Raw genomic sequence first — 13,966 nt, 5'->3', positions numbered from 1 at the left:
GCTAGCTCTAGCAATAAGACAAAAAAAAAAAGAAATTGAGGGAATAAGCATGATCAAAGAAGAAACAAAATTATTACCAGTCATAATCTTTTATCATTCTACCTTTCCTTCTGCCTTACAGCCTTCAATCCTGTTCTTATCCTCACTATGATTTTGATAGGATCCCTTCTTTCCTATTCTCTTTCTGACTTTTACTTCCCCCTTAAATCCCATTCTCTTTGCCCCTACTTATTTCCTTGTTGAGTTGTACAGAATCACTGAATTAAATGTTAGAAGGGACCTTAGTGTCCTTCTAGTCCAATCTATACACGAAAGAAATCTCTACTATGACAGAGCCATCAAGTATGTTATCTAGCCTTTGCTTGAAGACCCCTGAGGAGGGGGAACCCACTACCTTTCTAGGCAACCTGTTCTACTTTGAGCCAGTTCTAAATTTTATGAAACATCTTGACATCGAGCTTGCATCTGTGTCTGCAGTTTCTAACAACTGCTCCTGAGACATTCATTCAGATACTCAAGAGAGGTATCCTGTCCCTTTTTAATCTTCTCTTCATCAGGCTAAACCTGCCCAATTTCTTCAGACAGTCCTCATATGACATGGACTTGATGCACTTCATTATCCTGGTTGCTCTCCTCTGGATATATATAATTTATCAATATCTTTCTTAACATTGTTTATAGTATAGCTGTCTTCTAATGTATTAATGTATTTAAATTTATTCAGCTATGCCACAATCATTGGACAGGATAATATTTTGCTGTTAAAAATAAAGCTACTCTCTTTTTTGTAATAGCAGTGAACTAGAAACATAGTACATACCCATCAGTTGGAGAATTACTAAACAAATTGTGGTACCTAAAGGTAATAGGATGGTACTTTGCCATAAGAAACAATGCATGTTTTGGTAGATGGTATAACATATTGATCTATGCCCAGTTTTTGCCATACTGCTTTCCAATTTTCCCAACAATTTTTACCAAATAATGAATGCTTATCCCAAAATCTCAAGTCTTTACACTTGTCAAATACAAGGTTATTATGTTTATTTGCTGCTCTAAATGTGTCTACTCTATTCCATTGATCTACTTTTAAGGTCAAAATGAATATATGACCTAGATATAAAGAGAGGTTTTACAAGAAAATTAGAAGAACATGGAACATATTACTTATCAGGCTTATGGATAGGTAAACAATTTATGAATAAAGAAGAAATAGAGTATCAGGAGGTGTAAAATGGATAATTTCTGTTACATTAAATTAAAAAGGTTTTGTACAAATAAAACAAATGTAGCCAGATCAGAAGGAAAACAGAAAATTGGGGGGGGGAGTTTATAGATAATTTGTCAGATAAAAGTCTCATATCTAAAATATATAAAGAACTTTGTCAAATCTGTAAGAATACAAGTCATTCCCTAATCGATAAATGGTCAAAGGATATGAACAGGCAGTTTTTCAATGAAGAAATCAAAAAAATTTATACTTATGAAAGAAATGCTCTACATCATTATTGATTAGAGAAACGCAAATTAAAACAACCTTGAGATAACATTTTATACCTGCCAGATTGTCTGAAATGATGGAAGGGGAAAGTGACAAATGTTGGAGGGGATGTGGAAAAATTGGGACACTAATTCGTTATTGGTGGAATTGTGAAATGATCTGACCATTTTGGAGAGCAATCTGGAATTATGCCCCAAGAGTTATTAAACTGCCTGTACTCTTTGGCTTAGCAATGCCACTATTTGATCTATTTCCAGAGATGATTAGGGAAGAAGGAAAAGATCCTATATTTTCTAAAATGTTTATAGCAGCTCTCTTTGTGGTGGCAAAGAACTGGAAATTGCAGGAATGCCTATCAACTGGGGAATGGCTGAGTAAGTTGTAGTACATAATTGTAGTATGAATACTACTGTGCTATAAGAAGTGATGAGATCAGTGATCTCAGAAAAATATGGAAAGACTTGCACAAAATAATGAAGAGCAAATGAGTAGAACCAAGAGAACATTATATACAGTAACAGCAATATTATTTTAAGAGGGAATAAGTTATTTTGACTATTATGAATGCCCAAATTAACTATAAAGGACATATGAAGAAAGATTCTATCTGCATCCAGAGAAAGAACTGATAAAGAGATGTATAAAATAATTTTACATATATACCTATTTGTGTCTAATGGTAACCATCTTTAGGATGGGGGGTAGGGAGAAAAAAAAGGACAGAAAAAGAAATTTACATGATAATTTTGTTGTATATTTGAAAGGAATAGCAAGTAGTAGATAGTAGATTTGCAGTTTCATGTGCAATCATCTTTTTCATTGTACTATTTTATGTAAATGTTGTTTTATTCCATAAATTAAGAATAAAATAAATTTTAAAAAGAAACATTGCATATGGTAAAATGCAGAGAAACCTGTGTTATATGAACTAATGTAAAATTAGGTGAGTAGAACTGAGAAAACAATGTACAGAATGACTACAACAATAAAAATTCAGCATTTATTAAGTGCCTTCTGTGTTCTAGACACTGTTATAGGCTCTGGGAATACAAATACCAAAAAAGAAAAAAAGAAACAATCCTTCCTCTAAATGGCAGAATGTTGAGAATACTCTTTGTAGTCAATTAAGGAATAAAAAAACAGTTTGGTATAATAGAAAAAGGACTAAGTTTGTAGTCAGAGAGAGAGAGCACAAGTTTTGGAGAGATGGCACCACTAGCTGAGGGGATCAAGAAAGGCTTCAACTGCAAGTAGTATTCAAACTTCCTCTCAAAGAAAAGTACTCTGAGGTGGAGATGAGGAGCTAGTGCATTCCAGGCATGGGGGATAGATAGCCAGTGCAAAGACAGGGAGGCAGGAGATATAGTAGCCTTGTGAAGAACAGAAATAGGGTTAGTTTGGCTGGATCACAAAGTGTGGTACAGGGAGTGATAACATCTAATGAAGTTGGGAAAAACACCAGAAAAAGAAACTGAATACTGTGTAATTATAATGATCGAGCTGGGCCTCAGAAAGAAGTGAGAAAGTATACCTCCATCCTTCTGCGTAGAAATGGGTGACTATGAATGTGGAATATTGCATATACTGTTAGACTCTGTTGATGTGTTGGTTAGTTTTGCTGAACTGTTTTTTCATTCTTTTTATGTTTTTCTATTTATTTTATTCTTTGTTAAGAAGGGTAACCCCCTGGGGGGTATATTTGTGAATTGAAGGTAAACATAAAAACAAAAGAGAAATCAAATTTTGAAAAAATCTCCAAATGAATATTTTTGTGCATGTTAGGGTCTAATTTTGTGGTTTTAAAGATATTGTCTCTTTTATTTTAGGTGCCTCGGAAGCTCATCAAAAGTTCAGCAGAGAAGGGAAAGATGAGATTACAAAGAGTAAGACATTTTCACTGAAATAGAAAATTAACCTGCTGTGCTTTTGCATTAAATAGTAAGCAAAGCTCCACCTTGCACTCCCATTGGCCCAGTTTTTACCTGCTTATTTCCTGGTTTTCTGATTTGTTTGTATTTCTTTAATCCTGCATCTGTATAAATAACTGGGCTTTTGTGGCTTGTGAGTTGTCATTGTGCTTTGCTAAATCTTGCATTTTTACCAAGTTTTTATTCTCAACAAGCACATAGCTTTATATTTCTTCTAAAAGTGATAGATAGCCCTTTTTTTCCACAGAACATGTCATTATACTGTTGTGCTTGCCAGCTAATAAAAATAAAGTTAGGTATATATAACTTCCCTAAAAAGCCTTTTACTGATGTTTATCACAGTAAAACTTCATTATAAAGAGCCCTGATTCAATTATCCTGCAGGTTATATCTTGTTGTCTGACTGCATGGTGATGGATTGTTCTACATTCTCACTTGCATGGAGGGTTGTAGCTAAGGCAGATGTTATCCATGATCCCCGACACCATTGTTATGATAGGATCCTGTTGCATTTGCTACTGATAAAAAGTGGCTTTGTGTTGTCAATTTCATGTGTTTTCTATGCCTGTCTGAACTGATTTCAGTTTTCATATGTCAAGCTTCAGTAGATCTTTTGGGATTTTGGAATTTAGCACACATGAAAAAATGAAACCTAAGACTGCTGCTGTGTATATTGTCAGTAATCTGTAGTATTCAGAAGATAATATGTTTTAAAGTTAGAAGGCATCTTAGAAATAATCTCATCCAATCCCTTTCTTTTACTAATAACAAAACTGAGGCCTAAAGAAGTTGTGACTTTCCTAAGGTCACACAGGTAACAGCAGAGCTAAAATTTGAACTCAGGTTCTCTAACTACAAAATCTAGTCCTCTTTTACTTTTCACACACTTTTTTTGTTTCCATAGGTAGCTGCAAAGACTCTTTTCTCAGCAATCTGCTGCTAAATCTAGATTAATTAATGTTTATTAAGTGTCCCTATGTATGTCAGAGACAAAAAGTTTTGATATTTGGCACATCTGCCTATAACTTCACAGATACGCCTATGGAGAGGTTTCAGTTTTGCAGATGCTAGTGGAACCTGTGTCAGAGTGGACAGAAGTGTAGCAAGATACAGTTTGAAATATAATATTTAGAACTAAAAGTGTAGCATGATCACATGCTCAACTAAATACTAATATATTAAGTCCCTAACATACAATATTTTAACAGTTTTGAAACCTTTTATTTGATATAGACTAGTTCAACGAGAATTATGTACAATGCTGTGCCCCGAAATAATTTGCAGTCACTTTTATTCAGGATGCTTGATAGCTCACTGGATCAACTCTTATACCAGTTGTAGGAAAGAATGTTAAAGGGTTTCCTGATTTTAGTGATATGATAATAGGGGAAAACATTTAGATACTCTCAATCACCCAGGTATTAACCAATACAGGCTGGACTGGATGCTTGATGCAGAAGCTAGATACCGCGTGACACATTTTTTTTTTTAAAGGCAATTGGGATTAAGTGACTTGCCCGGGGTCATGCAGCTAGTAAGTGTCCACCTAGCTGCCCCATATCCTCACACATCTTAACAGGAGAATGTTCTTGAGTTCTACTGTTTGGAATTTCGGGCAGGGGAAGGAGGCTTTGGGTTTAGACGCTGTGGTGTGTAGGAGATAGTATAGGTATTTTTTTCAGAAGGTTTCAGTGCTCCAGCCTAGCTCAGTTAGAGTATTCTCATAAAGGGCAGCTTGGTTCTAGCTGAGTGTTTGCTTCCTCTTCAGGGGTTCTTAATCTGGGATCCATGAATTTGTTTTTTATATATTTATACTTAATTAATTTATTTTGATTTATCTGAAAATATTTTGACAACTATTAAATATAATTGTTTTCCTTTGTAATCTTAAGTCTTTTATTTTATGCATTTAAAAACATTATGAGAAGACATCTCTAGACTTCACCAGTCTATAGAATGCCGGACTAGGGGGAGTCTATGATACAAACAGGATTAAGAACTCCACTGGGATCAATTTCTAGCTATTGATTGTTTACATGATTAAAAGTAGTGTGGTGTAGTAAAAACATACTGGATTTAGTAGAAGACCAGGGCCTAAATTCCAGCCATGCTGTTCTACAGGATCTTAGATAAGTCTGTCTAACTTCTCTGGGCCTCCATTTCCTTATTTGTAAAATGGATGAAATTATCTCTTCTAAGACAACATCTGTCTCTTTATTTTGATCTGTTAGCTTATGGACCACACAACTTTAGTTTCCAATTACATGTGTTTCTGACAACCAAAGTTAAGTAGTTAAGGAAAAGAATTGTTTCTCCTCTTTTATAGATGAGGAAGTTAAATTGCAAAATTATTTATTACAGTGGCATGACTAGTAAGTGGTAGAGCAAATCTTGATTTTCTGAGTCTAAATCCAGTATGCTTAGCACTAATACAGAAATAAAGTAAACACTTTACCTATTTACTGTAGAACTTGCTATGCTCTCAGAAACTTGGAAGTTTTCTCTTTTTCCTTTTTTTCTTAATTTAGCTGTTAACACTTTTCACAATCTAAGAAATGTTTTTTAAGATGGTGGTGTTGGTTTCCCTCCAGCATTTGTCATTTTCCTTTTTTGTTACATTAGCAAATCTGATAATTGTAAGATGGTACCTCAGAATTGTCTTAATTTGCAGTTCTCTAATCAGTAGTGATTTAGAGCATTTAAAAAATTTTTTTTATTAATCTATTTTGAATTATCAACAATCACTTCCATATGCTTTTGAGTTTAAAATTTTTCTCCCTCTTCCTCCCCACCACCCTCCCCAAGATGGCACACAATCTGATACAGGCTATACATATGCTTTCCTGTTAAACATATTTTCACATTAGTGATGTTGTAAGTAAGAATTAGAACCAATAGGAGGAACCATCAGAAAGAAAACAAAACTTAACAGAAGAGAAAAAAAAATAGCAAATAGTATGCTTCGATTTGCATTCAAATTCCATAGTTCTTTTTTTGGATGTGGATAGCATTTTTCATCATGAGACCTTTGGAGATGTCTTAGATCCTTGTATTGCTGAGAAGGGCTAAGTCTATCAATATTAGTCATCTCACAACGTGGCTGTTATTGTATACAATGTTCTCTTGGTTCTGCTCACTTCACTCAGCATCAGACCATACAAATCTTTCGAGGTTTTTCTGAAGTCAGCCTGTTCATCATTTCTTATAGCACAGTAGTATTCCATTACATTCATATACCACAACTTGCTCAGCCATTCCCCAATTGATGGGCATCCTGTCAATTTCCAATTCTTTGCCACCACAAAAAGAGCTGCTATGAATATTTTTTGTGTATGTGGGTCCTTTTCCCATTTCTATAATCTCTTTGGGATATAGCCATAGAAGTGCTATTGTTGGGTCAAAGGGTATGCACATTTTTATAGCCCTTTGGGTATAGTTCCCAATTGCTCTCCAGAATGGTTGGAGATTTAGAGCATTTTTCCATCTGACTGTTGATAGCTTTGATTCTTCTAAAAACTGCTTGTTTCCTTTGACCACTTATCAGTTGGGAATGGAGGGAGGCATTTAAAGGTGAAGAGAACCTATGGAAATAGGGTTTCCTTAAAATAATGTAATCAAAAATAACATGAAAAAAAGAAACTATCTTTAAAGGGGATGAATTTTTTAAAAATCACAATTCAGAAAAAGAAGGTCATATTAGAGAGAAGGATAAAAATATTAACCTAACTCATAACTTTACATATGAAATGATTAAATAATCTAATAAAACAAAAGAGTTACAAATTGAATAAGAAAACAAAACCCCAAAAGAAAGTGTTGTGGTTAAAAAAAAAAGATGGTGGTGTTGGTAGTTTCTTTTTATATATTTCATAACTTATTTCTGATGTTTTAAAGCATTAAAAAAAAAAGCCCAGCAGAGTCCTGTCTTCCCTCTACTCTAAAGAAAGTACAGTAAATACTGCTTTCCAGACTCTGGAAAATAGCCAGGAGGAGAGACAAGGTTTTCAAAAACCATTCTAATGTATTAATAGCTCTTACTTTTCTTCCCTTTAGTGCTTTTGACACAATAATCCTGTGAGTTCATAGATTGTTATGCTCATTTTACGCCTGAAGAAGTTGAGGCACATGAAAGGGAAGTTATTTGTCCATGAATATACCTTGAGTTCTTTAAGCCCAAACCAAAGGAGGTAGAGTACTTCATGGTACTTCCTTAGTGGGATGGCCTGACCAGGAAAAGTGTTGACGGCCTAATTTTTTAAAGGGTCCCCATTTTACTAATGTATCTTAATTGAAAGAGTGAAAAGCAGAATCATATGCAATATTATTTTAGATCTGCTTTCAAAATAGTAGTAGTGGGGATGTCTGTGTCAGGATATCAGTAGGAGAGAGGAGTCTTTCTCAGACGCTCATTAACTTTTCCTTGCCTCTATTAAAACACGTTTGGCCTTTGGGTTTTCACTTTGGATCTTTTTGTCTGACGTCGGAAGCTTACCTGTTGAATTGTCATTTGGCTGCAGGATAAGGAACGTTTGGACAAGCAGCTAAAGTTACAGGCAGAAAAGGAAGAAAAGGAGAAGCTGAAAGAAGAGGCCAAGCGAGCCAAGGAGGAAGCCAAGAAGAAGAAAGAAGAAGAGAAAGAACTGAAGGAGAAGGAAAGGCGAGAGAAAAGGGAGAAAGATGAAAAAGAGAAAGCAGAAAAGCTGAGACTCAAAGAAGAAAAAAGAAAGGAGAGACAGGAAGCACTCGAGTAGGTGGTAGTCTTCTCTCTGATACTAGACTGACAGGAATTGATTTCCGTATTCTTTATATTCTGTGATGTCCGCTGTTTGGATACATCCATTACCCTAGGATTAAGAAGGCAAACCGAGATTGGTCTTGCTTACAGGCTTTCCTCTTCTTTCCTTTGGGATATAAATTGAATTTCCATTTGTGAAAGGGCTGAAAAGAAGTCTCATGTTCCACTGAGCTCTGTTCCCCTTCATCAAGTGAAGGGTATTTGGCTTCCTGGGAAATGTCTTTGGTCGTTCTGACCACCTTGCTTGTAAAGTACTCCTTACAAGATTACAGTGTTGCCTCAGCAAATTGTGTGTCTATTTAAAAAAAAGAAATCACTTTTTTCTCATAGGGCTAAACTTGAAGAGAAAAGAAAGAAGGAAGAGGAGAAACGGTTAAAAGAGGAGGAAAAGGTAAATAATTGTTCTTAGAACTCGTCTACCTATGCAGCCCTAATTTCTGTACTGACCTCCATTCTCACATCTCCGGCTGCCAGTTGGACATCTTGAACCAGATATAGACATCATAACCTCAACATGTCCAAAACAGAATTCATTTTCTTTCCCCAAAATACTTCTCTTTAACTAACTTCTCTATTACAGTCCTCCCATTCAACTAGTCTTATAATCTAGGTGTCATCTTTGGCTCTTCTCTTGCTCTTACATCTCATACCTGGGCTATTAAATAGCCTTGCCGCAAGGTTTTCCCCTCTGCAGTCCATCCTCCACTCAGCTGCCAGAGTGATCTTTTTTTTTCTATCAATTTTTTTGATTAAAAAAAATTTATTTATTTTTAGTTTTCAACATTTACTTCCACAAGATTTTGAGTTCCAAATTTTCACCCCATCTCACCCCTCCCCCCACCCAAGATGGCATGCATTCTGAATATCCCTTCCCCTAGTCTGCCCTCTCTTCTGTCTCTGCCCCCCTTCTCTTATCCCCTTCCCCTTCTATTTTCCTGTAGGGCAGGATAGACTCCTGTACCCCATTTCCTGTATTTCTTATTTCCCAGTTGCATGTGAAAACATTTTTTTTAAACATGTATTTTAAAACTTTAGGTTCCAAATTTTCTCCCTTCCTCCCTCCCCCGCCCCCATTGAAAAGGCAAGCAACTCAATATAGGTTATACATGTGCAGTTATGCAAAACACTTCCATAGTAGACATGTTGTGACAAACTAACTCTATTTCCCTTAATCCTATCCTGCCCCCACTTTTATTCTATTCTTTCTTTTGACTCTGTCCCTCCTCAGAAGTGTTTGCTTCTGATTACCCCTTTCCCAATCTGCCTCCTCTCTATCATCCCCTGCTCTCTTGTCCCCTTCCCCCCATTTTCCTGTAGGGTAAGACAGATTTCCATACCCAATTGAATGTGTATGTTATTCCCTCCTTAAGCCAAATCCTATGAGAATAAGATTCACTCATTCCTCTCACCTTCCCCTTTCCCTCCACTGTAAGAGCCTTTTCTTTTCTGTTTTTTTTGTGAGATATTTACCCATTCTACCTCTCCTTTCTTCTTCTCCTAGTATAATCCTTCTCATCCCTTAATTTTATTCTCCAGATATGACCCTTAATCTTCAACTCACCTGTGCCTCTCTATCTATCTATCTGTCTTCTATCTATCTATCTTCTATCTATCTATCTATCTATCTATCTATCTATCTATCTATACATACATATAATTTTTCCCTCCAACTACCCTAATACTGACAAAGGTCTCATGAGTTATAAATATCATCTTTCCATGCAGGAATGTAAACAGTTCAACCTTAATAAGTCTCTTATGATTTCTCTTTCCTGTTTACCTCTTCATTTCCACTTGAGTCTTGTATTTGAAAGTCAAATTTTCTATTCAGCTCTGGTCTTTTCATCAAGAATGCTTGAAAGTCCTCTATTTCACTGAATGACCATTTTTTCCCCTGAAGGATTATACTCAGTTTTGCTGGGTAGGTGATTCTTGGTTGTAATCCTATCTCCTTTGCCCCTGGAATATTATATTCCATGCCCTGTGGTCCTTTAATGTAGAAGCTGCTAAATCTTGTGTTATCCTGATTGTGTTTCCACAATACTTGAATTGTTTCTTTCTGGCAGCTTGTAATATTTTCTCCTTGACCTGGGAACTCTGGAATTTGGCTATAATATTCCTAGGAGTTTTCCTTTGGGGATCTCTTTCAGCAGAGATTGTGGATTCTTTCAATTTTTTTTTCCCTCTGGTTCTAAAATATCAGGGCAGTTTTCCTTGATAATTTCTTGAAAGATGATGTCTAGGCTCTTTTTTTGATCATGGCTTTCAGATAGTCCATAATTTTTAAATTCTCTCTCCTGGATCTATTTTCCAGGTCAGTTGTTTTTCCAATGAGATATTTCACTTTGCCTTTTATTTTCTCATTCTTTTGGATTTGTTTTACAGTGTTTTGGTTTCTCATTAAGTCACTAGCTTCCAATTGCTCTGTTCTAATTTTTAAGGAAGTATTTTCCTCAGTAATCTTTTGGACTTCCTTTTCCATTTGGCCAATTTTGCTTTTTAGGGCATTCTTCTCCTCATTGGCTTTTTGAACCTCTTTTGCCATTTGGGTTAGGCTATTTTTTAAGGTGTTATTTTCTTCAGTCTCCTTTAGCAAGCTGTTGACTTGTTTTTCATGATTTTCTTGCATTACTCACATTTCTCTTCCCAGTTTTTCCTTCACTTCTCTTACTTGCTTCTCAAAATCCCTTTTGAGCTCTTCCAAGGCCTGGGACTGATTCATATTTTTCTTGGAGGCTTTGGATGTAGGAGCTTTGACTTTGTTGTCTTCTTCTGGTTATATGTTTTGATCTTCTTTGTCACCAGAGTAAGACAATATAGTCTGACTCTTTTTGCGCTGTTTGCTCATGATCCTGGCCAATTACTTGAGTTTTAAACTCTTTGTTAAGGTAAGAGTCTGCTTCCAATGTGGAGAATGTATTGTCCCAAGCTTCAGGGGTTTGTAAGCTGTTTTGTTTTTGTTTTTTTTGTTTTTAGGCAGTTGGGGTTAAGTGACTTGCCCAGGGTCACACAGCTAGTAAGTGTCAAGTGTTTGGTCTGTGGCCAGATTTGAATTCAGGGCCGGTGCTCTATTCACTGCGCCACCTAGCTGCCCCTGTAAGGTGTTTTCAGAGATCCTTGTAGGGACCTGTAAATTTTCAGTTCTTCCAAGGTGGTATGATAAGGGGAGAGGTGTTTACTCCTTTCCTGGCCTGTGCTGTGGTCTTCTAGTGACTGCAAGCACTCCTTTCTGTCCTGGAACTGTGAGGAGGGTTTCCTCTTCACAGCCACTACAAGCTCCACCCAGCGCTCCTCCTCTCCCCAGCACTGCCGCCCAGAACTGTGACCCAGATCTAAGCACAGGCAAAGCAAGAGATTCCTGCCTCAACACTGGCAAAGAGATCCCTGCAATCCCCCTCTGATCAGCCACTTGATTCCCCCTCAGTCTATGGGCCGGAAACTCAGGACGCAGCCACTGCCCTGGGGCCCACAATCCGCGCTCTGTGCTCTGGAATTGGCTCTGAGACCTAGCTTCTCTCTCACTGCAGAAATAGACTTTTCCCACTGACCTTCTAAGTTGTCTTTGGCGATTGTGGGTTGTGAAGTCTGGAAACCGCCGCACCTGTTTGCGATTCAGTCCTCTGAGGCCTGCTCCAGTTTCACTGAGGCCTGCATGCCCAAGCCACACTGCGCTCCTCTACCCACTCAGCGTGATATACCTTTCTGATCAGTCATCCAGGTTGTCTTGGGCTAGAAGTTTGCTCAGAGTAATCTTAAAGCACGGATCTGACTGTGTCACACCTCCTGTGCCCCTCAAAAACCTCCATTGTTTCTCTGTCACCTCCAGGTCCAAACATAAAATTCTCTGTTTGGCATTCGAAGCTCTTCATAACTTCTCTCCCCCAGTCCCTCTTGGCCTTTCAAATATTCTTATACCTTACTCACTCACTCCCAGGTACTTTGCTGTCCAGTGGCACTGGCTTCCTTGCTTTTCCTGACACACAGCACTCCATCTCCTAACTCCAGGCATTTTCTTTGGATGTCCCCCATGCCTGAAATTCTCTCCCTCCTTATCTCCACCTCCTGAATTCCTTGGTTTCCTTCAAGTCCCAGCTAAAATCCCACTTCTACAAGAAGCCTTTCCCAGCCCCCCTTAATTTTAGTGCCTTCCTTTTGTGATTATCTCCAGTTTATCCTGTATATGTTTTGTTTTTACATAGTTGTTTGTATATTGTCTCCCCCATTAGACTGTGAGCTCCTTGAGAGCAGGCATTGTCTTTTTTGCTTTTTGTTGTAACCTCAGTGCTTAACACAGTGCCTGGCACATAATAGGTGCTTAATAAGTGTTTTTGACTGACCTGGTATTTTCCTAGTCAATATATAATAGCATAACTATCTTGTTAGGGTCTGGGTTTTTTTGATATTTTTAAAAAATAGTCCTTATATTCAAAGATTGAGAACCAATTCTGCAGTCAACAGAGAGTCACTAAAGTTTTTTGAGCAGGGGAGTATGGTCAGATCTTTCATTAGAAAAATTATTTTGGCACCTGTGTGAATGGTAGAATGGATGTGAGTAGACATACTACTTTATCTTGTTTCATCTTTTATTAACTACAGCGCATTAAAGCAGAGAAGGCAGAAATCACCAGGTTCTTTCAGAAACCAAAGACCCCACAAGCCCCCAAGGTGAGAAACTTGTTCCTTCAGTTTTAGCTTCTTGTTTCGTTAGTTTTTTTTTTTTAATATGAATGGTATCTTCTGAAACAACCAGATTTTATTTCATCATTATGTGATCTCTGGCTACAGAGATTTTATTTTTACTGTTCAGGAGATATGATCCGTTATTCATTTGTCTACTCAGAGGCAAAAGTGGCAAGCTTGTCACTTAACAAATATTTAGAATATTATGTGATTACTAAATTCACTAGACTGTCATAGATACCCTACAGACATTAGAAAAGATAATTCCTACATTTAGGGGCATATAGCTGGGGGGACAAAACTAATGTGAAAGAAAAATAAACAGAATGGGACAATATCATTAAGCCATGTAGATGCTTAAATGTTATTGAAGTTCTAAGGATAGGTGATTCATACATGCCTTTATTTGAATTACTACTAAAATTTACAGTCAGGCTGGTGCTGAAAGAATAGTACTGAAGAGATGTACACATTAGTAACTGATACTTATGTGAAGAGTTCATTCAGAGGTGACTTTATTAGGCTTTAGCATTCATTCCAAATATCTTCAGCTATATTTTTTTCTTTTAAAAAGTTTTTTTTAAAAAGGTGTTTGATATAATATGTGTTGCATCAGCTATTTCAATTTTAGATTTATTCTTAATTTCAGACCCTTGCTGGCTCTTGTGGGAAATTTGCTCCCTTTGAAATTAAAGAGAACATGGTCCTTGCCCCTCTCTGTCGAGTGGTTTTTGATCAAGATCTCTCTGAGCAGTTTGAACAACTTCTTAAGGACCAAAATTCTGAATTAAATTTTCTGAAAGATCTCAAGTGCCGGGAACCTCACAAATCTGGACCCACCTTGCCTTATGGCCCAAGTCCTAACATTATCAATAGGTTAGTATCTGAGGAGATAGTTGTTTGTTTTTATTTCTTATTTATGATTTCATTTCTCATTTATGATTTTGATGTCTGAGCTGGAGTCAGGAATCTGGGATTTTAATCATAGTTCTGCTACTGCTGATAGGTTGTATGGTGTTGGGCCAGGCCTTCTATTCTTGGGTTCAGTGTCTGTCTAGCAGT

General features: G+C 36.9%; 1 protein-coding gene across 4 annotated transcripts in view; it reads left to right on the top strand.

The window, feature by feature from the left end:
• Nucleotides 1–13,966, top strand: part of CHAF1A (chromatin assembly factor 1 subunit A) — a 57,282-nt gene that overhangs the window by 28,661 nt on the left and 14,655 nt on the right. For all 4 annotated transcript variants that reach the window (XM_020971426.2, XM_078154001.1, XM_078154000.1 and 1 more), the window contains exons 4-8: nt 3,328–3,384; nt 7,947–8,176; nt 8,555–8,615; nt 12,821–12,889; nt 13,554–13,780. In XM_020971426.2, the coding sequence (XP_020827085.1) occupies nt 3,328–3,384; nt 7,947–8,176; nt 8,555–8,615; nt 12,821–12,889; nt 13,554–13,780 (644 nt within the window). The remainder of the gene's footprint in view (nt 1–3,327; nt 3,385–7,946; nt 8,177–8,554; nt 8,616–12,820; nt 12,890–13,553; nt 13,781–13,966) is intronic.

The sequence above is a fragment of the Phascolarctos cinereus genome, unplaced genomic scaffold, assembly GCF_003287225.1.
Source record: "Phascolarctos cinereus isolate Bilbo 61053 unplaced genomic scaffold, phaCin_HiC Scaffold_4;HRSCAF=312, whole genome shotgun sequence".
Lineage (NCBI taxonomy): Eukaryota > Metazoa > Chordata > Mammalia > Diprotodontia > Phascolarctidae > Phascolarctos > Phascolarctos cinereus.
This window is presented reverse-complemented; position numbering and strand designations above follow the sequence as displayed.